Here is a 25,768-nt window from a genome sequence, read left to right as displayed (position 1 = left end):
TTATCCACATTAAATTTCATTTGCCATTTTGTTGCCCAATCACTTAGGCCTGGTCTACACTAGGACTTTAATTCGAATTTATCAGCGTTAATTCGAACTAACCGCTCAACCGTCCACACCAGGAAGCCATTTAATTCGAACTAGAGGGCTCTTTAGTTCGAATTTGGTACTCCACCCCGGCAGGTGGAGTAACGCTAAATTCGCACTTGCTAGCTCGAATTAGGCTTGGTGTGGATGCTAATCGAACTTAGCAGCTCCGGGAGCTATCCCACAGTGCACCACTCTGTTGACGCTCTGGACAGCAGTCCGAGCTTGGATTCTCTGGCCAGCCACACAGGAAATGACCCGCGAAAATTTGAATTCATTTTCCTGTCTGGGCGGTTTGAATCTGACGTTCTGGTTGCACATCGGGGCGAGCTCCGCAGCACCTGCAACGATGCAGAGCTCTCCAGCAGAGGAGTCCGGGCAATCCCAGAATAGAAAGAGGTCCCCAGCATGGAGTGACCGGGAAGTCCAGGATCTGATCGCTGTGTGGGGCGAGGAGTCTGTGCTCTCGGAGCTGCGCTCCAACAAGCGGAACGCGAAGACGTTCGAGAAGGTTTCTAAAGCCATGAAAGACAAAGGATACAGCCGGGATGCGATGCAGTGCCGCGTGAAAGTGAAGGACCTAAGACAAGGGTATCAAAAAGTCAGAGCGGCAAACGGACGCTCCGGAGCCCAGCCCCAGACATGCCGCTTCTACGAGGCACTGCATGCCATTCTAGGTGGCTCTGCCACCAGTGCCCCACCAGTGACGGTGGACTCCGAGGACGGAATAGTGTAGACAGTTCCCCCTCCCTGTTCGCCGATGGGGAAGATGAGGAAGGGTCTTTAGAGGACGGCGCAGGCGACATCGAACCCACTCCCGCTTTCCCTGACAGCCAGGATCTCTTCATCACCCTCACAGAGATCCCCTACCAACCGTCCCTGCCCGTTAACCAGGACTCGGACTCAGGGAAGGATCAGGCGTAAGTGCTACAAACAGGGAAACATTTATTTTTTTAAGAAACAGGGATTTATATAAAAATAGAAATACTATATAAACATTTTTAAATATGACACTAAACAAACAGCAGGTCTACACAAACAGCAATGGAGCAATAGTCCTCTGGGGATATTTCAAAAAGCTCTCAGAGAGCAGCTGGAAAAGCCTCAGCAAGAGGTTTCTTGGGAGAGGTGCTTTATTGGGTCCGTTGAAGCACACTCTTCCGCGCCATGCCATCCTCAGGTAGAGGGGACCATCGCCTACGAGCATGGCAGCGTAGGGTCCTGGTCTGTGCAGGGCTTCTATTAACATCCGCTCTCTCTGTGTGCGCCTGACACGCCTCAGGGTGATGTCGTTGTGGAAGTGCTGCATCTAATTAGTGGAATTAGTGTACTGTTACTATTGTGCATGGTAGACTTTTACTTTGCATAAGAATGACCCTCGCTTAACAGAGTTTTACTTTGCATAAGAATGACCCTCGCTAACAGCCACGTGTTGCAGGCCTCAGAGGAAAAGCATACGGGGTCTTTCGCGGTCACTGGCGGGAGATGCCGCATAACGCTCATCTTTTCTGCTTTGCACATTGCCTCCAGCAGGAGAGCACAGCTAAGCACTATCTGATAAGCAGTCTGTACTGTAAGGCTTACCAGGACTTTGTGCAAGAGGGATGCAGCTGTCTCTCTCGCTTGCGCTATCCAGTGCAATCGCGCCGCCAATGAGAGCGTATTCAAATCTCGGACTAGTTCCGAGATCTCCTGAGACTTGGTTCCCTGTTTGGTCTTCTTAACTGAAAATGACTAGACTGTGTTTACTGTTGGCAAACATGTATTTGTTCAAGGAAATCACCTACTTTTTCGCATCACACAGCTTCGGCTCCTTCACGGACTGCCCCGCCATCCTCGCAGAGGCTGGCTCAGATTAGACGCCGAAAGAAAAGACAAGGGACGACATGTTCCAGGAACTGATGGCCAGCTCCAGAGCGGAGGCGGCAGAGCAGAGACAGTCGAGGGAGAGCCTGTGTCAGCAGCATCGCACACACCTGGAACGGGAGGATAGGTGGCGGCAGGAAGACCAGCAGGCGACTCAAACGCTGCTTGGTCTAATGAGGGAGCAAACGGACACGCTCCGGCGCCTTGTAGATGTTCTGCAAGACCACAGGCAGGAGGAGAGAGCCCCCTGCAGTGCATCTGCAACCGCCTCCAACGCCAAGAAGTCCTGTCCCCTCACCCAAAGTGACAAGAAGGAGGCGGTAGGGGCCGTGAGAACTGTCACTGCACCGCAGCAGAGCGCTAATGTACAAGACACCTCTCGCTGTAAATTTGTAGAAGTTCTTCCCTTACAGGATCACCCAGTCCCAAATCCAAGTTTCAACCCCACTGTGTATAACATTATTAAAAGCGGTTTGCTGTTACTCTCTGTTTCCGTCACGTTTCGTGTCAGAAGACTTTGTGGGGATTTTTAATTACAGTGCATAGCCCACATTACCAGGGTACAGACTTGGGGCAGGGTCAACTGCAGGGCACACACAGACTGCAGTCACTAGGCACCAGGGACAGTCTGTGTGGTGTATGCTGCCCGGGTCTTTCCTTGATGTGTAGGGTCCTGGTGCCTGACATCCCGAATGTAAAGGCAGGCTTCCTTCACATGCATTTGGACCGTAGTCACGATCCTCCCGGTGCCCCGAGCCCCAAAAAGAGACCTCATCCAGGGGCAGATACTCACCCTTCCCCACACCCTCACCCTTCCAACGCCCAAACCCACAGCCGTCATGGTAACCCCTATCCAAGGACGGCACCCTCGCCCTTCCTGCAAACCCACCCATCAGTGCACACCTTAACCAGCACAGAATGCTTCCATGTTTCAACGAAGAAACAGAAATGCAAAGTCAACGAAAGATTTATTATTAATTACTAAAACATGTCCTTAGTTTTAAAACGTCCTTGGGAAGTGGGGAAAACTTGGTTTATGATCAGGCTCTCTTAAAATCAAGTGGACAGTCACAGGTTACCCTGCTCTGCGAGGAAACTCGCTTTCAAAGCCTCCTGATGCATATCGCTTCCCGCTGGGATATTCTCTCAGCACGGGTGTCTGGCTGATCATAAACAGCAGCCAGGCGATTTGCCTCAACCTCCCAAGCGGCCAAAAGGTCTCGCCTTGCTCTCACAGAGATTGTGGAGCACACAGCAAGCAGCAATAACTACGGGATATTCTTTCGCTGATGTCCGAGCGAGTCAGTAAGGTCCGCCATCTCCCTTGAGACGTCCGAAAGCACACTCCACCACCATTCTGCACTTGCTCAGCCGGTAGTTGAAGAGTTCCTTTTCAGTGTCCAAGGCGCCTGTATAGGGCTTCATGAGCCAGGGCATTAGCGGGTAGGCCGGGTCCCCGAGGATCACTGTAGGCATCTGCACATCCCCAACCGTTATTTTGTGGTCCGGGAAGAAAGTGCCTGCCTGGAGGCGTCTAAACAGACCAGAGTTCCTGAACACACGCGTCATGAACCTTGCCCGCCCACCCGACGTTGATGTTGGTAAACGTCCCCTATGGTCCACCACAGCTTGCAGCACCATTGAAAAGTAGCCCTTCGGTTAATGTACTCGCTGGCCTGGTGGGCTGGTGCCAGGATAGGGATGTGAGTCCCATCTATAGCCCCACCGCAGTTTGGGAATCCCATCGCGCGAAGCCATCTATGATGACCTGGACATTTCCGACAGTCACTACCTTTGAGAGCAGTTGCTCAACGATTGCGTGGGCTACTTGAATGACAGCAATCCCCACGGTAGATTTGCCCACGCCAAAGTGGTTCGCTACTGACCGGTAGCTGTCTGGCGTGGCAAGTTTCCAGAGGGCTATGGCCACTCGCTTCTGCACAGTCAGGGCTGCTCGCATCCTTGTGTCCTGGCGCTTCAGGGCAGGGGACAGCAAGTCACAGAGTTCAAGGAAAGTGTCCTTACGCATCCTGAAGTTTCGCAGCCACTCTGTGTCATCCCAGACCTGCAGCACTATGCGGTCCCACCAGTCTGTGCTTGTTTCCGGCCCAGAATCGCCCACACCATGAACTTGACCCATTGCCACCATGATCTCCACTGCCCGGCGCTGCTTTCTGAGAGGTCTGCGCCACTCTCCTCACCGTGCTGCCGGAGCCTCTCGCCCGGTTTCTCAGCATCTGACTGTGGAAGAGGTGGACGATAACGTGCGAGGAGTTGACAACGGCCATAAGTGCAGCGATGATCGCAGCGGGCTCCATGCTCGCAGTGCTGTGGCGTCCGCGCTGTAACCGACCAGAGAAGGGCGCGAACAGATTTCCGCGGCGCTTTCAAGGAAGAGAGGAGGGCGGGATTGACGGTTCAATGACGACATTTTTTCCCCAGCATGCATTGGGGAAATCCTAATTCAATGGGCAGCGGGGAGTGCGGGAACTGTGGGATAGCTTCCCACAGTGCACCGCTTCCAAAGTCGAAGCTGGCCCCGTGAATGTGGACTCAGAAGTTCGAATTTGTGTATTTAGTATGGATACACAAATTCGACTTATTAAGGTCGAATCCACAAATTCGACTTAAGTAGATTCGAAATAGTCCTGTAGTGTAGACAAGCCCTTAGTTTTGTGAGATCTTTTTGAAGTTCTTCACAATCTGCTTTGGTCTTAACTATCTTGAGTAGTTTAGTATCATCTGCAAACTTGGCCACCTCACTGTTTACCCCTTTCTCCAGATCATTTATGAATAAATTGAATAGGATTGGTCCTAGGACTGACCCTTGGGGAACACCACTAGTTACCCCTCTCCATTCTGAGAATTTACCATTAATTCCTACCCTTTGTTCCCTGTCCTTTAACCAGTTCTCAATCCATGAAAGGACCTTCCCCTTTATCCCATGACAACTTAATTTATGTAAGAGCCTTTGGTGAGGGACCTTGTCAAAGGCTTTCTGGAAATCCAAGTACACTATGTCCACCGGATCCCCCTTGTCCACATGTTTGTTGACCCCTTCAAAGAATTCTAATAGATTAGTAAGACACGATTTCCCTTTACAGAAACCATGTTGACTATTGCTCAAGAGTTTGTTTTTCTATGTGTCTGACAATTTTATTCTTTACTATTGTTTCAACTAATTTGCCCAGTACTGACGTTAGACTTACCCGTCTGTAATTGCCGGGATCACCCCTAGAGCCCTTTTTAAATATTGGCGTTACATTAGCTAACTTCCAGTCATTGGGTACTGAAGCCGATTTAAAGGACAGGTTACAAACCTTAGTTAATAGTTCCGCAACTTCACATTTGAGTTCTTTCAGAACTCTTGGGTGAATGCCATCTGGTCCCGGTGACTTGTTAATGTTGAGTTTATCAATTAATTCCAAAACCTCCTCTAGTGATACTTCAATCTGTGACAGTTCCTCAGATTTGTCACCTACAAAAGCCAGCTCAGGTTTGGGAATCTCCCTAACATCCTCAGCCGTGAAGACTGAAGCAAAGAATCCATTTAGTTTCTCCGCAATGACTTTATCGTCTTTAAGCGCTCCTTTTGTATTTTGATCATCAAGGGGCCCCACTGGTTGTTTAGCAGGCTTCCTGCTTCTGATGTACTTAAAAAACATTTTGTTATTACCTTTGGAGTTTTTGGCTAGCCGTTCTTCAAACTCCTCTTTGGCTTTTCTTATTACACTCTTGCACTTAAGTTGGCAGTGTTTGTGCTCCTTTCTATTTGCCTCACTAGGATTTAACTTCCACTTTCTAAAGGAAGTCTTTTTATCTCTCACTGCTTCTTTTACATGGTTGTTAAGCCACAGTGGCTCTTTTTTAGTTCTTTTACTGTTTTTCTTAATTTGGGGTATACATTGAAGTTGGGCCTCTATTATGGTGTCTTTAAAAAGGGCCCATGCAACTTGCAGGGATTTCACTTTAGTCACTGTACCTTTTAACTTTTGTCTAACTAACCCCCTCATTTTTGTATAGTTCCCCCTTTTGAAATTAAATGCCACAGTGTTGGGCTGTTGAGGTGTTCTTCCCACCACAGCGATGTTGAATGCCTCATCAGTGTCTGAGAATCTGCCATCTATTTTAAAGATAGAAGTAAACATCTTTCGTCCTTCCAGGCTGTGGTTGAAATAGCTTGGTTAAGTTGTTTTTAAATGGACTTATTTTTCTGTGTAAAGCAATTGAGGGGAAAGTTAAAAGATGAGTTTGCATTTAATTCTGAAATTGATGAGGCAGGTGATCAGTTTTTCTTCTTTCCATAGTTGGTCCAGCTCCTTTGAAAATTCTGTCTCCTGAGCTGATCAACCTTCTCCTGTTGGTCAAATGTTTCATAGCTGTGGATAGACAGCGGGACTCTCTTGTACCTAGTGCCAATCCTATGGGCATTTGATTAGTTAGCCCATAACTATAATTCAGGCAAACATAAAACTTTTCCCATGGCATCTTTCTCTATTTGCTGGTGGTTGCTCTTTGAGTAGTTTCCCTAAGAGGTTGTGGGGGTTACTTTCAATGCCTTTGTGGGTCATATTCAGAGTTACAGATTTGATATTCTGAGCGTCTTGTTAGAATTGATTGTGGGAGATAGTGACTTCAGAAACATAGTGCCATTTTATTAGAATGAAAGAATGCTGTGTTCGAGAGCATATATACAGTGGATATAGTTTAAAGTACTTTAAAGTCCTTTTTGGAACTTAGTTGGTTATCCACCATGAACCCTAAATGTGACCTTCCATTGGCTGATGGCCAGTATGACTGTTGGCTATATAAGCAGAGGAATATTGAATAGGAAGTGGCATTCTGTGTATAACCTTTGCTTTAATGAGACCATTGCTACACTAGTGTCCATTTCTCATTTCCCCACTTCAAAATGGGATGTGGAAAAGATTCAGAAAAGAGCTATAAGACTGATTCGAGGTCTGGAAAATATGCCTTAGACTGAGCTTATGTCTGACACTGTATTTAGCTTAATTAAGAGAAGGTAAAGAGGTGATTCCATCATGGTCTAAAGGTATCTAGATGGGGAGAAGATGGCTAATAGAGGGCTCTTTAATTATGTCTTTGCCTGCTTGACAAGATCAATAGCTGGAACCTGAAACCAGACAAATTTATACTAGAAATAAGGTGCACATTTCTAGTCGTGAGGGCAATTAACCATTGGGCCAAGTAACTAAGTTGGATGTATGGTGGATTCTAAATCACTTGGAGTTTTTAAATAACTATACAGATGCTCTAGCTCAACCACAAGCTACAGACTTGCTACAGGAATTACAAGGTGTAATTCTGTGGCCCATGTGTTTTCAGGAGGCCAGATTAGGTGATCACAGTGGTCCTTTCTGGTGTTAAATCTGTGAATCTATTAATAAAAATGAAAACCAAAATGTAGTACAACAAGTAGCTGTTTGTAAGATAGGAGACAAAGGATAGGAATAAATGGTCCATTTTTTACAATGTAGAGAGGTGACCAGCAGAGTCCCCCAAGGATCTGTACTCTGACCTCTTGTTCACTGTTCACCCCCTTTTCCAGATATTTAATAAATATGTTGAAGTGGAAAAGTTTGCAGATGATTCAAAACTATTCAAGAGGTTAAGTACAAAGCAGACTGTGGGGAGTTAGAGGGATCTCATAAAACTGGTGACTGGGAGACAGTAAGGCAGATGAAATTCAACATTAAATGCAAAGTAATGTATACTGGAAAAAATAATCCCAACTATACATCTCCAGTGATAGGTTCTAAATTAGCTGTTACCACATAAGAAAGATCTTAGTCACAGTGAAAATGACTGCTCCATGCACAGCAGTGGCCAAAAAGGCTCACTGTGTTAGGAAATGAATAGGAAAATAAGACAAGTAGCATAATGCCACTATATAATTCCTGGTGTGCCCACACCTTGAATATTGTGTCCAGTTCTGGTTGCCCCATCTAAAAAAGGATATAGTGGAACTGGAAAAGATTCAGAGAATGGCAACAAAGATTGTCACAGGTATGGAACAGCTTCCATATGACGAGAGACTAAAAAGATTGGGTCTGATCATCTTAGAAAATAAATGGCTAAGGGAATTATAATAGAGGTCTATAAAATCTTGAATGGTGAAGAAAACGTGAGTAAGAAGTGTTTACCCTTTCATACGACACACAAACCAGGGGTCACCTGATGAAAGTAATAGGCAGCAGGCTTAACACAGCAAGAGGAAGTACTTTTTCACACAGTGCACAACTAAGCTGTGGAACTCATTGCCATGCGATCTTCCGATTACCAAAAGTATAACTGGGTTAAAAAAAGAACTGGATAAGTTCTTGGAGCATAGTTCCATTAATGGCTATTATAGAAGATGGTCAGGGGTGCAATCCCATGCTTGGGGTCACCCTAACCCTTTGACTACCAGAAGCCAGCAGAGGAAGATGGGTGGATGCCTCCATAATTGCCCTGTTCTGTACACTCCCCCGGAAGCTCTGTCACTGTTGGAGACAGGATACTGGGCAAGATGGACCATGGTCTGACCTAGTATGGCAGCTTTTATAGTAGTGTGTAAAGTTGCCAGTCCTGCCTCCATTTACCTTCTGTACTAATAGTTCTATTTATTGTATACATCAGTATGTGCTGCTTGTATTATCTGAACCAGGGTCAGCTTTTCTCTCAAACTGCAGCATTCAGAGGAAGGGAAGCCACATCAAAGCGCCTGCTCTGCATCTGCACTGTCTGGTAGCTCTTGGTGAACACTACTGGAGGAGCGAGCACTGCGGGACCAGCTAGCAGTATATGCAGCTGCTCACCTTGAAGGGAACTATACTACTACTACTTACCTCACAGGAGATGTTGAGGGTTAATTAGATTAGGATTTGCAAAGCACCACAGAAAAGTTAAATAGTTGTCCTGCATCAAGTTTTCAGTGTTCTGTTCAGTATCTTTTTTTAAGACTTTTTGTCAAGCTTTACTTCTTTGTCTAGTGTTACTTCTCTGCTCTTGATTTCTCATTCTTTTTGCTCCCTTGTCTTACTCACTCCCTTTGCATATTTAAGCAAGTCTGCACTCCTGTTCCATGGACTTTCCCTCTCCTCCAGCCTTCCGTTAGCTTTCACCCTGTCAGATGGGGCTCCCTCACGCCCATTCCTTTGGCAGAGTACTAAAGTTTATCATCACTATCGGTTGTTACCGTTAAGGACTGTAGGTCAGTTTTTCTCTCTGTGGGATGTCCTACCAGTGACTTGCTCTATTACCAGTCACCAGTTCCACATTCAGGTTGTTCTAACTAAAAGTATGTTAAAGATGGAAGATCCTATTTTAAATATGCCTCAGACTAATATTTCTAAAGTCTTTAGTTACAATTACACGACTACTTCTGACTCCCTGCATGGGGTTAGCTGCTTCCTTTACTCATGTTTTCCGAACCATTCTCATCAGTCCAGCTCCCCACCTCTGTGTGCCGCTGTGTGTTTTATTATTTTTTTCCCTCCCTTATCCATAGCCACTTCTTGTTCTTTTCTAATTTCCAAGACCAATTTAAAAACTAAGGAGTTTTCCAGTACCCAAGAATTGCTGTCAGTACACACTGGGAGAGTCTCCTGTCTGATGTTAGCTCTGTGCTTTAAGTCTACAACTTTAAGCTATATTGCTGCAAAAATATTACATTTTATAATTCAAATATCTAGATAGATCAATATCATTCTCTCTTGTTTTTGCACTTTCTTCCGTGTTTCCTCTTAAACTTACAGCTCTCACTCCTTGTGCTCCCTCTTTACTTAAATCACTCCTTAAATCATACTGTAGCTATGAAATCTTTCAACAATAACCCACAAAAGCAAGATTAAAAAAAATTATGTGAGATTAGGTCTTCAACTGGTCACCCAGGTCACTGTCTGTAGCTGATCCTAAGACCCTTTGAGGCAGGAAAAGTGTCTTTCTCTCTGTACAACACAGCCCTGAGCTCGCTGACACTTGGTGTGCACTAATAAGATCAAACATCATATCTTTGTGTTTAGCATGATTCCAGTAGAGCAGAAGGCAGAGTTCAAGCAGCTGTCTGATGATATTCAAGAACTGCAGCAAGTACTAAACCAGGACTATCGTCAAAAAACGGTATGCCCTATTTATATGCATCTCTGAAGTTTTGTCACAAAGTACAGCTACTATGACTTCTGATTCGGGGCATTTATTATTTCTTTGGATTTATCCCATGAAAATTTGAGGGGAGATCTGATTAAAACTAAAAGCAAAGTCAAAATATTTAAGGTATTTACGCCTATCCTGGTCTGAGTCCTATGGTACTCTCTAGCATTCACTTGTGCTGGTACCTATGAGGGAATGAAGCTAACAGCTGGGTCCATAGGGATCAGAAGCAGTGTGTGAAATATAGTCTGTTTTTCATTACAGAAACAAATTGTCTGTGTGAGGAACTGAGATCTGCTGCATTATAATGAATATTGTGAGACTGTTTCCCCATTTAATTTTGTGTTGCTGCCTACTTGAACTGAAAGGGTTAAGTCAACCCAGATTTGGGGATTGGCCTGGGCAGGAAATAGGGACTCAAGGGTATATCTGCAATGGAGTCTGAGGTGTGATGGCAGCTCAGGTAGATGTACCTGTACTAGTTTTACCTGTGTTAGCATGGCTAAAAATAGCAGCGTAGCTATGGTGGCAAGGGCTGTACAAGTACACCAAGGGCCCTTGTTACCTGTTCAAACCTGTGCTGCCACATCTGCACTGCTTTTTTAGCAATGCTAGCACAGGTGTGTTTACCCAAGCTTCAATTACTCCTCAATTGCAGTGTAGACACCCTAAGAGATGAGACAGCAGCAGTTACACACCTTCAAATCCGCTAAGAGTACCTTGGGGCTATCACTGGGACATACTAAAGATCAAAAGACCCTGACTGGTTAAAAGATGCCCCTAATAGAAAGGGAGGGGGAAAGTGGTCAGCATGCCCACATGGGTGGTGGGGGGAAGAAATAGGAACTGCAGGCAGGCATGTTCTCTCTAAGCAGGGCCTAAGCATCTAGGCCAGGAGTAGTTAAAAGGCAAGATCCATATAGTTAGGTCTCCCTTTTTTGTTGTTTGTAACCCATCATGTTTCTGAAAGCTGTTTTGTTAATATTCAGCAATACTGTTTGAGAAGGCTGTGTGGCCTCTGTGCATAAATCAATGGTAACCACTCCCAGATGCATCAATGGCAAGGCCCAAACCCCAGCTGGACTTGCTGAAGTAGTCATGGTTGGTACCCAGGGGGCTGTAACACAGGTCCTCGTCTGAGAGGTGAACTGTGGAATTCCACCCAAAGCCTGACACCTGTGGGGTGCATGTGCTGAGACCCTGAGAAGGGATAGCTGTGCAGGTAGCTGGTAACTGCTTTTTTCAGTAGTCTCTTCTCTGTAGTAAAAGTTCAAACTTAAAGCCAGAAGCCATACTAATAATTCTCCTCTTTTAACTGCCAAACAATTATTCTCCATTAGACAGCCTTGCAAGAAGTGACTTCCCAAAAGAAAGCAGAAGTTGCAGAGAGAACCCGAAGTCTGGTAAGTATAACGCCAATTTAAATGGGATTTGAACAGTAGCCTGCAGTAAGTGATGGAGCTTCTTTTAATATAGCATCAGATTTTTCTGCCTGACTTGTGCAGTGTGAACGGTTCAGATAACGAAACTTGATTGCATTTTAAAAACCACTTCTATATTTGTATTTCATGGAAACTTGCATGATAAGAATAGAATTTGGTTTTGATATATCTGGGACTCAGCTCTTGTAACTAAGGTTTCTAACTCCAGGTGTAAACACAATTTTTGCATTAGTATAGCTATTTCAGTTAAGGATGAGACTTTTATATACCAAAATAATTATCCAGTACAGACCCTAATGTGGATGCAGTCATATTGGAATAATGGTGCTAATATCAATATAGCTTATTCCCTTTCTTTTACAGCAGTAGCTATACTGATATAAATATCTTTATACTGGTGTAACTTTGCCCCCCACATGCATCTGACGAAGTGGGTATTCACCCACGAAAACTTATGCTCCAATACATCCGTTAGTTTATAAGGTGCTACAGGACTCTTTTTTTTTTTTTTTTTGTCGCTTTTTACAAATCCAGACTAACATGGCTACCCCTCTGATACTTGCTCACACAAGAGGTTTTGTAACATTTCAACTGTACTAGTATAGTAAAAGCTGTACAACTTTTGTTTGTAGCCAACGCCTAAGCGCTTCCATTCCAAACCTCTATTTTCATCTTTTGGGCTGAAATTTTCCAGGGTTTGTCTCTGCCCATAAGTGATACTTTGGGCAAGCTGAGCTGAAAGCCGTTTGAGTGTGAAGAGTGCAGAGCAGGGGAGGAGGCTATAAAAAACAATCTTACAACTTTGTGAACTGCTGTAATAATACTGACAGAGCTGGAGATGTAAAGTTGAAATTTGGCATAGAAGAAGCCCTCATGGAAAAGTCCCTTTAAACATTTGAAAATTGGGTTTTAACTTGATCAAATTATGAGCCTTTGAAAATTTCACTATGTATGCATAGTGCAGTTGGTATGATGCCCATTTTGTATGATGCACATCAAATGAAGCTGAGCTCCTTCTTACTGATCCTGTAAGGTGCTTGGGATATATTATTCCCGTTGTGCCTTGCCTCCATCTTTCTTCTTTGGAAAGAAAAATATGTAGGTGTTAAGTACATCTGGTCCTAAATCAGAAAAGATAATGGACCATTATAACACTTAAAGTTGTGTAAGTATGCAAGGTGGAAATATTGCTAGCATCTAAAGTTGTAGAACAACTTTATATTGCACTGTACTAAAGAAATAAATGATCCCATAACTAAAGACTATGCTTTTATTTGCATGAAACAATAGAGTTAAGGCTGAATATGCTACCTTTTGGAAATTCCTGATTTGAATGCCTAACTATAGAACTGTGACATCCTTTTAAAGTAGTTAATTCTTGATGGAATAGCTATATCACCTTTAAGTCTTCAAAGAATGTGAAAACACTCTAGAATGAGTGGGGGAAACAGGGCATCCCCTGAATTCTTGGCAGTAGCCCTTACTTCCTTAGATATTACCTATTTTACAGAGAAGGAGACTATTGGCCAGGACTAGAACTGGGCAAATGGAGGAAAAAAATTATGAATATTCTTGTGACTACAGCTGGCTGTTTAGCTCTACTGGTATTTGTGACCTCTTATTCATTAATATTTGGGTAGTGAATTTCATTGGCAAGAATGTTTGCAGCAAGCACGAGTGCAGCAAAAATAACATGCAGTCATGTAACTCAAAATTGTACCACAATGCGCATATAAAAGGGAGCAGAATTAAGGCAGCCTTAACTTTGGCATTTGCTGACCTGTGTGCTTTGCTTGGCAACTGTAACATTCTTAAAATAATTTAATAGAATTTTGTTTTTAAAAGAAAAATACTAAAACAAAAATGTTCTGATGTAGAACAACTTGCTAGATAGCAGTAAAATGCTGTTCTGCACAAGATGGTCAATGCATAACCCTGCCTCACTAAATGTCTCTTCTCCCTTCTACTTAAAGCATCCGAAGACAAGTAATCTTACAGCATTATTAAAACTGAGTAAAATTGAGATCAACCACACATTTTAATTGTCTTGTTAATTAGAATCAGCTAAAAGTGACAATGGCTACTTTGAAAGAAGAACAAGAGCAACTGAAATCAAAAATTGTAGAGTCTCCAGAGGAACTGAAGAATTACAAAGAACATATGAAGGAGACTGTCCAGAAACTCAAGAAAACCAAGGTAAGTCTTGGTCACTGTATTATGGCTGCTTTGTTCTTATTTCAGTCTATTAAATTCCCTCTGTGATAGGCAAGACATGAGTAATGATATGAGTCTGTCTTCTGGCATAATATCGAGAGCTGCTTGTGCATCATTTTTAAAAAAAGATCAGCAATAGGTGACTAGCAGGGAGTTTAAGAATTTAGTTTCAGATGAAAGAAAACAGACATCTGATATTTGGAGAACACCTCCTTTAAGCATGGGATCACAAGTAGTGCTATTGATGATTGTTCCATCTGTAATACTAAACTTTGAAATGTTGGGTCCCTTGAACCTGTCCAGCTGACTGCATCCACCATCCTGACACTGTTTTAACACCTCTTCCCAGGCCCTGGCCTCTTGACCAGGTGCTCCAGGGTTACCTCTGTTCTCACTCAGTAGTTCTGAATCTGGAGGGTTGCTTTCCTCTCTCTGGGAACACTTTATCCCAAAATAACAATCTAATTCCAAAATTGTCTGACATAGGTTCACTCCAGTTAAAAATAGAGGAAGTTAATCAAAAGGAAGCAGATAATTTAAGTACACAAGCAACTTGAAATCTTAGTAAGCTGCAAAAAAAGCAATAGTAGCTTCAGGAACTAAGCATCCCTGAGTCCCCTTTCCAATTTTTGGTTTTCTAATTGTTTCTTTGTATTCTTAATGTTCCACTCCTGATGTGTGAAGACTCATGACAAACAAGAGGAAACTAAATGGCAATTCAGGGGCAACTTTGGAACCTGCCCCTCCCCCCAGATATATAATCTGTGAAATGCACAAACTAAATAGGAGGAAAAATACAGGAAAATGTTCCTCTAACTTCTTCAATTATATACCTATCTTTTCAGTTACCTGTAAAAATAGTAGGCAGAGAAGTTTTAGACTGTATACAGTAACTCCTCACTTAACGTTGTAGTTATGTTCCTGAAAGTCACTTTAAGTGAAACGATGTTAAGCGAATCTAATTTCCCCATAAGAATGAATGTAAATTCTGGGGGGGGAGGGGTTAGGTTCCAGGGCAGCTTCCCCTACTCTGCAAGCACCAGAGGCGGGGGGTTCAACCTTCAGCCTGCCCACTCAACTTCTTCCCCCAAGCCCCCACCCTTGAGCTGCCTCTTCTCCCCCTTTACTTTGCTCGCTCCCTCCCCTACCTACAAAACTCTGCAAGCCAGGTGATTGCCACAGGCAGGGGGAGGAGGGGGAAAGCGCTGATACGCCGAGTCTGCTGGCGGGCGGGAGGCGCTGGGGGCCATAGGGAGGCTGCCAGCTGTGGAGAAAGCAGGTAGCCAGACAAGGTAAGAGTGGAGCATTGCACAACTTTAAATGAGTATGTTCCCTAATTGATCAGCAACGTAACAACGAAACAGTGTTAAGCGGGACAACTTTAAGTGAGGAGTTACTGTATATTTAAGTACAAATCTTACAGCCACGAAGTTCGTTTGTCTGTGTGTCTCGTGAACAGACTGATTTAGAGTCAGATGATAATAACTTCACACCTCAAAAACAAACCATATAAACAGAGAGAAATCTGAAGAGAAAGTTGTGAGCTTCACTGAAGCATAGATGAATCAAACATCCCTGTGTAATGTTAGTTCAGACTGTGAACATAATTGCACTTCTACTGACATAAAATTTTCCATTGTATAACTTGCATTCTCTTCCCCAACAGGCCTTGTAGCACATTGAATAGATAAGGAAGTAAATTTATATCTGAAGGTTTGGTTGAGTACAGCACCTAAGTATCATCTCTGCCTTTCCAAGCCAATGGCTTTTTCCTCCGATGCATAATCTTGTTGGCAAACTCAAAATTTACTTCCTTTCAGCAACAATTTTGAAGTTCTTTAATTCCAGTTTACAACCAGACATTGAAGGATTAGTTACAAGAGCAAATATGCATTACTGCAGAAGATAAGAGAAATCACATTTCACTCATTTATTTAAGTAAATAGCTTTTTCTTGTTTCTTTTGTAAAGCAAGAGGTTATTGAGAAGTATGAAGGTTATCGAGACCTAGTTGAGATTCTGCCATCATGTCAATTGGAGGTGCAATTATACCAAAAGAAAATGCAAAGCCAAGGAGCAAATGTGGAGAAAATGGCCAATATCTCATCAGAGGTTTGTATTATGTACTTGTGTGTCCCCCTCTAACTGCATGTAAGAAATAAATTGCTCTCAATTAAGTACTGGGTTTTAATTTCATGCAAGTGCTGCTGCCTGTTGCTCTATTTTTTGCTTAGGATATGAATCTGAAAAAACAAACCACTATGCAACAGTACAAGTAATATTTGCTAAAATGGAATCTATTTCAAAGCAAAGCATGCTGCCTTCCAGCACCTAGACATAACAGCCAGTACTGTATCTATTTTCTTAATCATCTTCCATTTCAATAGTTCCTGTTATCCCAAAGGACCGGAAGCTGCTTCAAAACTATTTATAAGCAGCACTATCAAAATGCTGCTACTGTTGGGGTTGAGTACAGTAACTTCCCATAGCACATCTGTAGGTAGGAGGGAAAATTTTGATTTTTAAGGTCACAAGGACAAACTCCTGTAAATTTGTTGCCATCTTTAATAGTGGAAGAATGTATTACCGTAGAAACATAAGCCAAAATAGCATGTACTGTCTTCTCTTTTTCTAGAGGGTTATTTATTTGGAGGAGGGAAGTTTGAATTTTAAGCTGTTCGTTGTATGGGAAGAGTGGAAGCCAAAAGGAGGAAATATCATTGTACCCACAATGATCATTTTAACAAGCACCTTAATTTTATCAGTATTACAAACCAATTTTTTATTGGACAAATTTTTTTGTCATGATGTACCTTCCTAATTAGGGCTAACAGTTCTGGAGAATGACAGAGTATTTTAGTAAGTAAAAATAAAAATAGCTACCTTACTGTTCACTTCTTTTGGCTAAACATAGTAAAGTTTTAAATATTTGTCCTATGTAACACTGGTCTACAATTTTTGAGAAGTCGTCTGCTTCAGAGATAAAATGTGCTATTTATTATGTATTTTGATGTGCTGAATTCAAATATGACAATTAAAACAACTGATTGGCCACTGTTTCTAAGATATTTAAGTTTTTACATTTTATGTCTGTATATTGTGTAGATAGTAGAGTTTTAATCATACATGAAAAGACCTAGGTTTACAATTTGTTTATGGTTGCTTTACATGATGATATTTCACCTGTCCTGTTTATGTAACACTTTAAAAATCAGCAAAAGGGTTATCTAACTAAAATTTATTATGAAACAAAAGGCAAAAAACTATTATGTACACAGTTTAGTCCTATTCAGTGTCTACTCGGTGCTTCTTGGCTTGTCTCTTGTGTTCATTAAATGGAGCATCTCTTGTCACTGTCCAGCAATAGTCTGCAAGCATTGATGGGCTCTATTTGCCCTGATAGCGTTTCTCCATTGTTGTAATGTCCTGGTGAAATTGCTCGCCGTGCTCATCGCTCACTGCTCCGCAGTTCAGTGGAAAATCTAGCTGAGAGTGCAAAAAATGTATCTTTAGTGACATGTTGCAACCAAGGCTTTTGTATGCCTTGAGGAGGTTTTCCACCAACAACCTGTAGTTGTCTGCCTTGTTTCCGAGAAAATGTATTGCCACTAACTGGAAGGCTTTCCATGCCATCTTTTCCTTGCCACGCAGTGCATGGTCAAATGCATCATCTCGAAGAAGTTCACGAATCTGAGGACCAACAAAGACACCTTCCTTTATCTTAGCTTCACTTAACCTGGGAAATTTTCCACGGAGGTACTTGAAAGCTGCTTGTGTTTTTGTCAATGGCCTTGACAAAGTTCTTCATTAGACCCAGCCTGATGTGTAAGGGTGGTAACAAAATCTTCCTTGATTCAACAAGTGGTGGTTGCTGAAAACTTTTCCTCCCAGGCTCCAATGACTGTCGGAGTGGCCAATCTTTCTTGATGTAGTGGGAATATCTTGCACGACTATCCCATTCGCAGAGAAAACAGCAGTACTTTGTGTATCCAGTCTGCAGACTAAGCAAGAGAGCAACAACCTTCAAATCGCCACAAAGCTGCCACTGATGTTGGTCATAGTTTATGCACCTCAAAAGTTGTTTCATGTTGTCATAGATTTCCTTCATATGAACTGCATGACCAACTGGAATTGATGGCAAAACATTGCCATTATGCAGCAAAACAGCTGTAAGACTCGTCTTCGATGAATCAATGAACAGTCTCCACTCATCTGGATCGTGAACAATGTTGAGGGCTGCCATCACACCATCGATGTTGTTGCAGGCTACAAGATCACCTTCCATGAAGAAGAATGGGACAAGATCCTTTTGACGGTCATGGAACATGGAAACCCTAACATGGGAGCCCAACAGCTCTGCCTTACTTTTGGGTAGTTCCAAATCCCTGACAAGGTCATTCAGTTCACCTTGTGTTATGAGGTGTGGTTCAGAGGAGGAGGATGGGAGAAAATGTGTGTCCTGTGACATTGATGGTTCAGGACCAGAAGTTTCATCCTCTTCCTCGTCTGACTCAAGTGAGAATGATTCTGGTGCATCAGGAACCGGCAATCCTTCTCCGTGGGATACTGGGCGTATAGCTGATGGAATGTTTGGATAATGCACAGTCCACTTTTTCTTCTTTGACACACCTTTCCCAACTGGAGACACCATGCAGAAGTAACAATTGCTGGTATGATCTGTTGGCTCTCTCCAAATCAAATCATTGGCACTGCAAAAGGCATAGATTTCCTTTTCCTGTTCAACCACTGGCGAAGATTTGTTGCACAAGTGTTGCAGCATGTGTGGGGCCCACCTCTTGTCCTGATCTCCAATTTTGCAGCCAAAATAAAGGTGATAGGCTTTCTTAACCATAGTGGGTATACTGTGCTTTTGTGATGCAAAAGTCACCTCACCACAAACATAGCAGAAGTTATCTGCACTGTTCACACAAGTACGAGGCATCTCTGCTCACTTTGGCTAAACAGAAATGTGTCCCTATGCAAAATCAAACACTGACAAATAAGAGAGCACGACACTGTATGATTTCTAGAGCTAATATAGAGCAATTTGTTCAGCAGAGTGATGTAAGCTTCGTTATGATTGCATCATCCATGACTTCTAGGAATAACATGATGCAATTCATATCATGTATGACGCAATACCAGCTTCAGATTGCATCATTCATTGTTTTGCCTAAAAAGCAAGTACTGTCCAAACCCAGTCATAAATTTATTCGTAGATCCAGTCAAAGATGTATTTTAGTCATTTCTGGTTTAAATTGAGATCCCTTCCCTTTATAACTCACTTATCCTCCGCTATTGCCAAGTCAAGGGTCGTATATACTGACCCAATAGCATATCTTGAAAACTAGAGCCAATCAACAATTTTAAGCATCATTTTCGTTCTCGGTGACCCAGAATTAGTAAAGTTTGACTACATTTATTTCAGAAGCATTTTGCCTGTAGAGCAGTGTAACTTACTGTAGTATATTGCAGTAATTACTGGAAGTCTACGTGATGTGATCCACCAAGCCTGACCTGTTAAATATTTACAAAGTGTGTTTAACTGTTGAATTTCTAGGAAGAATTAACTGGGTTTTCAGACTATCAAAATGAGAGAGAGCAAAGTTCTATTTTGGCAAATATCCAATAGAGGGACATTGCGTTTCTTTGATTTTATAGAATTGCTTTTCAGTCTTTCTTTCAAAATACTGTAGGTCAGAAATCTCGAGGACCAGATTGAGAATGGCCAGTCAGAGCTGAAGAATGCCGCGACAGATGAAATGTCCTTAAAGAGACTGGTCAACGCTAAGCGCGAGAAGCTGTCTACGGCTGAAATAAGGATAAAAAAGAAACATGAGGACGTTGAGCAGTACAAGCGCACAGTATTTGAGTACGGATGAGTTGGCATTTGTGCCTGGTGCTACTTTATCTGATATACACTTACAAAAATGCACATCCCTGATACAAGCATGTAACAAGTAGTATAGATGGAAATGGTAGTGATGGGGGATAGTTCTGTGAAGACCAGTAATGCTGTAGGCAAGCACTTGGGGACTCGGATCAATAATTGCAATGTGAGTTGACAGCAACTCTTTCAGTGGATTACTAATTCAATTTATAATGCTTAGCTTTGATTTTTTTAAAATCTTTTTAAAGAAAATGTCATACTGGGATAATTTTCCAACTCATCAGACTTCAACAAAGCCCCATTTGCTTTTCATGAATTTTTCATAATTTCCCTTGCCACTTTTGTTCATTATCAAAGCCATTCAAGACCCACAGGGAAATGGGGTCTTGTATTTCAGGGGGGTATTATCCTGATGTGACACGTCTAAAACAAAAGGGAAAAGTGTCATTTGATCAAAGCTTCCCAGCTCATCTTCCTTCCTACATGATGCTGCAGGCGCGTTGTAAGGCTGGGCTTGGAACATCACAATCTTTTTCATGATGGCAGACTGTAATATTGTAAACACAGGGCTATGATTCTACTGTAAGACCTAGGAAGAGCTGGCCCATGATAGTATTTTAAACACCAGTCTTCAATAGTGTCAAAGGGGACACAGAACATTACTGGCCAAGTGAACGGAGTGTTGTTTAGGAAGCATCTTCATTTAGATGGGGAAAGTTAACTGAGTGCTCTGGTCCTACTTAAGGGGTTCTGCTCTCTGCAGAAAGCTGGGCCTAGAATTTATGGCAGATCCCCCTGATTTCTATCACTCTATTACATTTTGAAGTAACTTAAAGTAAATGGAAGTTTTTAATTAAATCAAAAATGAAGGCAGCACAATATAGACTTGTTTGCTTTTGATAAGACAAAGCTTGATAAGTTTATGGAGGGGATGGTATAATGGGATAGCCTAATTTTGGCAATTAATTTGTCTTTGACTACTAGCGGTAAATATGCCCAACGGCTTGTGATGGGATGTTAGATGGGGTGGGAACTGAGTTACTACAGAGAATTCTTTCCTGGGTGTCTGGCTGGTGAGTCTTGCCCACATGCTCAGGGTTTAGCTGATCGCCATATTTGGGGTTGGGAAGGAATTTTCCTCCAGGGCAGATTGGCAGAAGCCCTGGGTTTTTTTTGCCTTCCTCTGCAGTGTGGAGCACAGGTCATTTGCTGGAAGATTCTCTGCATCTTAAAGTATTTAAACCATGATTTGAAGACTTCAATGGCTCAGACACAGGTTTGATACAGGAGTGGGTGGGTGAGATTCTGTGGCCTGCATTATGCAGGAAGTCAGACTAGATGATCATAATGGTCCCTTCTGACCTTTAAAGTCTATGATATTAAATGCTCTTCTAAATTTTTAGTGTAGCTGTAGATTTTTGCTTTAACACATAATTGCCTTGTAGATGTTTCCTGTGTTTTGACAATTATGGGCTTTAGCAGCGAAGAAGGGAAGGGAGGTGGCTTTGGGTTTTGGCAACCAGGAAAGTGGAAGGATTTTTGGTGGTGAGCAGGAAAATGCATCTTTTCTTTTCCTTGTGGGTAGGAGCAGAAATGACAAAACTATTTGTTAAGCTTGAATGCCTCGTCCCATCTGACAGCAAGCAGCTGCCTACTGCCCCCGCAGTGGGGTTGGTCTTCCCTGCACAGTTCTGGGTCCTGGGGGATGCTGGGGAGGGGTGGCACTGGCTGGGCCCATTTTACTTCCCCTCCTACTCCCATCAGTGCATCTCCAAGAGCTAGAAACTTAATACTTTAAAACTTTTATTTTGTGCAGCACAGCTTTGTGGTTTGTTGAATTCTATGGCCAGGCCCACAGGTAGAGAATGGTACAAAATACACAGGTCTAGACATAACACTTTCAATGAGTGATGGTGCAACTTTGGTGCAAAACCGAGCTACATCTATCCTGAAGTATTTTATGGAAACATAAACTATCCAAATCCTTTTTCAGACCCTGCATTGTCAGACAGCTAATCTTCAAAAACAGTTTAAAGTATAATACTAGCTAATTTTCACATCTTCATGATATGGATCAGTATTAACCCCATTTTAAAGATGGAGAGACTGAGACACAGTAAAAGTTGAGATCATGTAGGAATTCTGTGACTGAGCTGGTCCTTGAACTCAAGATTCCAGTCCCACTACACCATGCTGCCTCTAGAGCAGAGGTTCTCAAACCAGGGGGCACAAAATGTATTCTGCAGGATCATGAGAAGCTTTGGGAGAGTTGTGGCTGCTGTCTGGGTGCCCAGCTCTGAAGGCAGCGATGCTGCCAGCAGCAGTGGAGAAGTAACGTGGCAATGCCATCCCATGCCACTTCTGCACTGCTGCTTGCCGTGGGGCAGCCTTCAGAGCTGGGCATCTGGCCAGCAGCCACTGCTTTCCACTCTGCCTTCAGAGCTGGGCACAAGTATATGTACTTTGGTGGCATGAGTGGGGCTGTGTGTGTGTGTTTACAAATGACTACAGACCCAAAGAATGGGGGCAGGATCAAATAAGTTTGAGAACCACTGCTCTAGAGTATGATGAATGCATCACTCAACAGTAGAAAAACACTTAGGGCCAGATCCTCAGCCGGTTTAAATTAGTGTAGCTCCATTGAAGTCAATTGGGCAATTTCTGTTTGACAAGTTACGTTAACTCCTTTGAGTTTTGTTCTTGATGCTATATAGCTCTAGGATTTAAGAATGAGTCAACTTTTCTGATGTCAGTGTGATGTAGATAAATTGTACACCTAGATGGGTAAATGTTACTTATCCCACAAATGCAACTTTTCCTTCACTCTTGCAAATAACTGTTCTAACTGTAACTTAGAAAATCACTTTCCTAGACGTTCATATCCAGTGTGGAAATCCATCTTGGTGTCTATATTTAATTTGGGGTGAGGTGATTGGTTCAGCACAAACTATTTCATACCTTCTTGCTTTAGGTATTGTAACAGAGTTCAGGAGAAGAGAGGGGCTGTCTATGAGAAGGTGACGGCGATTCACAAGGAAATCCAGCAAGTCCGATTAAAAGTCCAGCTGCTGAACGAGAACACTGAAAAGGAAAAAATGAAAGCACAGGTAAGCAGGAATTCTCCTCTATTAAGTACTGGGGAGGAGAGCTGGGCAAAACCCTTTATTTGCCAAAAAATGCAGTTTCAGCTGACCAGAAACTTTGTGAATTTGACATAAATTTGCCAAATAGTCCCCCCCCCCCCCCCCACAAAAAAAAACAACCCTTTGGCACTGAGGCACTATTCACAAACCGGGGTGGGGAGGTGATGGTTCTTTCAGAACTTCAGCTCAGTACTTAGGGCACTCACCTGAGCTGTGGAAGACCTAGGCTGAATTCCCTTTGCTGCCTGATGTGGAAAAGGGATTTGTATTTGGGTTGCCCACATTGTAGGAGTGCACACTCGCCATTAGGCTATGGAATGTTCTGGTGTGAACGTCCGTCTGTCTCTCCTGTTGAATCTGTTCCACTTCTTATAAATAGTCATAGGAGCAAGAACTTGAACGTGGTTATACCAAATCCTTGGGGAGTACCTTTAACCACCAGGCCACAGTCATTCTTGCTCTTTCCTTGGCCCAATGACTATAAATGGACATGCATAGTGGCAATTCATAGTGACGACAAAAGTTTTAAGGTGGGCTTGACCACCTCTTCCTCCAGCTCTTTAAAAATGCCTGTAATCAAATGTTTTGGATTGAATGACTTGTTTTGTTCAACCTAAAATGGATTTTTTTTTATTCGTTTAAATATTTTCAGTTTTGGGTTTGGTTCAACCTGAACTAATTTAAGTAGCTCTGATATAACTAGCCAGCTCTTGAGCCTACCCCTTCCTCCCAACACATGCAGACTTGATGTCCTGCTGTATGCCAGCTAAAGTCCATATGAGCAAGGCTCTTCTCAGGTGACCCTTAGTCTGTGGGATGGAGGAGAAGGGGACGCTTTGGGGCTATGAAGCAACACATTTTGACTTCATAATACTGCATGAGAGGCCCAGTTGTGTGGATAATAGGCGGCCTGCTGAATCAGTGCTCTCCTCTGAACCTTACAAGGATCAGTGGGCTTGGGAAGGGGAGAGAACTGCATTGTTGCAGAGGGGAATTCCCCTCCTGTGGCCCTTCTGTGGTGTGCAAGGCTTGTGGTCAGGGGAGGCAGGCAAAGCTGAAAGGTGAGTGTAGGATAGCCTGATTCCTCTGAATTTTAGGAGATGGCAGTTCCCATCACCCTCCCGTCCCTGTGCTCATCTGCTCTACCTTTCCCCTCCTGTTTCATGGATACTCCTGAGCAGCACTGAGCGCAGCTCTGATTCACCCAAAATCTGCCCTGCTGTCTTTTAAATCCTCTGTAAGGTGTCAGCATTAACACTGCTGATGGGAGAACCTCATTGATTGACTAACTTTCTCACCTTAGGAGATCTATCTTAACCTGAGGGCTGGCTTGGAGAAATACCATGAAGCTCTGGCAAAGATAGCAGAGAGCTATGCAGCCTCACGAGATGAAAAAACTGCTGAACTAAAGAGGAGAATGCTTTGAGTTCAGACATCCTGAACTAGCTGTTATACTGGCTTTCACTTGGACTCTGCTTATTGTATTTATCCTCATGTTTGGGTTTAAAATATTGCATTTTATGTGGGAAGCTTCTTCTAAATACGACCTCAGAACACATTTAGTATTGTAGAAAGGCCCTGGTGCTGTCAACTGATTAACTTTGGTAAAAATGTACTTCAACATCCTGTCTGCATTATCTTTCTCAGTTCTGATTCTTCTAGTGGTAAGTTTACCAATTTATCTTGTTCATATAAAATAGTTTGAGGGTTAATTTCAGCTTTTAGTGTAACTACAGTTTTAGCAGAAACTACACTGAGGACGTTGGATTGGGGTAGCTTTGGTTTGAATGGAGGTATCTTCTTAGGTCTTGGTTGTAGTATTTTCCAGGTATATTGAACACAGTCTGAATTATCTTAAGTTCCATCTGATTTCAAGACAAGTCTTACTGAGATCATCATGATGGGAGAGTGGATTCTTATATAAACTCTGGCTTGCTCTGCCTGCGATGTCCAGCGATAAAGAAGCCCTCAGAGGAAAGAGTCCTGTTTGGGGAACTACATAAATTCAGTTGGTGTTGCTGTGTCTCTTTCTGGAAGCTTGAATCCATGGTTTCTGCTTGGTGTGTATTGAACACTCATTTGTGTTTGTACAAGATGAGTCCATGTTTGGGCAGATAACTGAATTAAAAATAAAATGGCATGGATTGATATTCATTGTACATTTCTATTGAAACTGCTCTTCTAAAATGTTTGGCCAGACTGCCTTGGGAACATAAAAATCAACTTAAGTAGCTGCTGTAAAGATTTGGATAGCCTAATTTCTCTGTTATATTCTTTCAGCCTACTTATTTGTTCATTCTCTTCTTGGTGCAAGTCTCTTTTAGTTTTTGAGTTTTATATCTGACTTATGTTTATCCTGAGACAAGGTGTGTGAGGTAATCTTTTTTTATTCAACTAACTTCTTCTGTTGTTAAAAGACAGGCTTTCGAGTTACTCAGAGCTTCTCTTCAGATCTCATTTTGTTTATCCTGTTTCTTTGGTTAGATTTTCTATTTCTCCTGGGCTCTGTTCTTGTAATTCTTCAGGACTGAAACTTTTAAATATTAGTTTGTCTATTTGTTGCCTCTTTTCTGCGTTTTGATCTGCTTTTTTCGCCCAATGTCTTTTTCTTGATCGTTGAGACTTTCTAAAGTCACCATGCGTAAAATTTTCAAAAGCACTTAAATAACTTGGATGCTCTTGAAAAGAGGATTTGATAATTTTTGAAAATGTTATCCTTAATCTCAAATCTTCCATTAGTTGAACAGTTGGAACACTTTTTTGTTGATACAATTTCTGATTTAGATTATTTTAGCCTGTGTACCATATAAATAAAATTAATTTTGATTTACTCATTGGTTTCAGTATATTCATAAGAATGGATATAACTAAAAAGGTACAGGAGAAATGTCAGTAATTTTATAGTAGTTTTAGACCTGTATATGAAATATTCTTTCAAACGCTGGCCAAAAAAAATCTTTCAATTATGTTTTTAAA

General features: G+C 42.4%; 1 protein-coding gene across 1 annotated transcript in view; it reads left to right on the top strand.

Moving 5' to 3' along the window:
* NUF2 (NUF2 component of NDC80 kinetochore complex) overlaps window positions 1-24,942 on the top strand; it is a 38,062-nt gene extending 13,120 nt beyond the window's left edge. Inside the window, exons 8-14 of the mRNA XM_039485120.1 lie at window positions 9,978-10,074; window positions 11,445-11,507; window positions 13,605-13,742; window positions 15,731-15,871; window positions 19,456-19,631; window positions 22,621-22,756; window positions 24,096-24,942. Of these exons, the coding sequence (XP_039341054.1) occupies window positions 9,978-10,074; window positions 11,445-11,507; window positions 13,605-13,742; window positions 15,731-15,871; window positions 19,456-19,631; window positions 22,621-22,756; window positions 24,096-24,218 (874 nt within the window). The 3' untranslated portion in view covers window positions 24,219-24,942. The remainder of the gene's footprint in view (window positions 1-9,977; window positions 10,075-11,444; window positions 11,508-13,604; window positions 13,743-15,730; window positions 15,872-19,455; window positions 19,632-22,620; window positions 22,757-24,095) is intronic.
* Window positions 24,943-25,768: the final 826 nt, after the last annotated feature.

This window comes from Mauremys reevesii, linkage group 8 (genome assembly GCF_016161935.1).
Source record: "Mauremys reevesii isolate NIE-2019 linkage group 8, ASM1616193v1, whole genome shotgun sequence".
Taxonomy (NCBI): Eukaryota; Metazoa; Chordata; order Testudines; family Geoemydidae; genus Mauremys; species Mauremys reevesii.
This window is presented reverse-complemented; position numbering and strand designations above follow the sequence as displayed.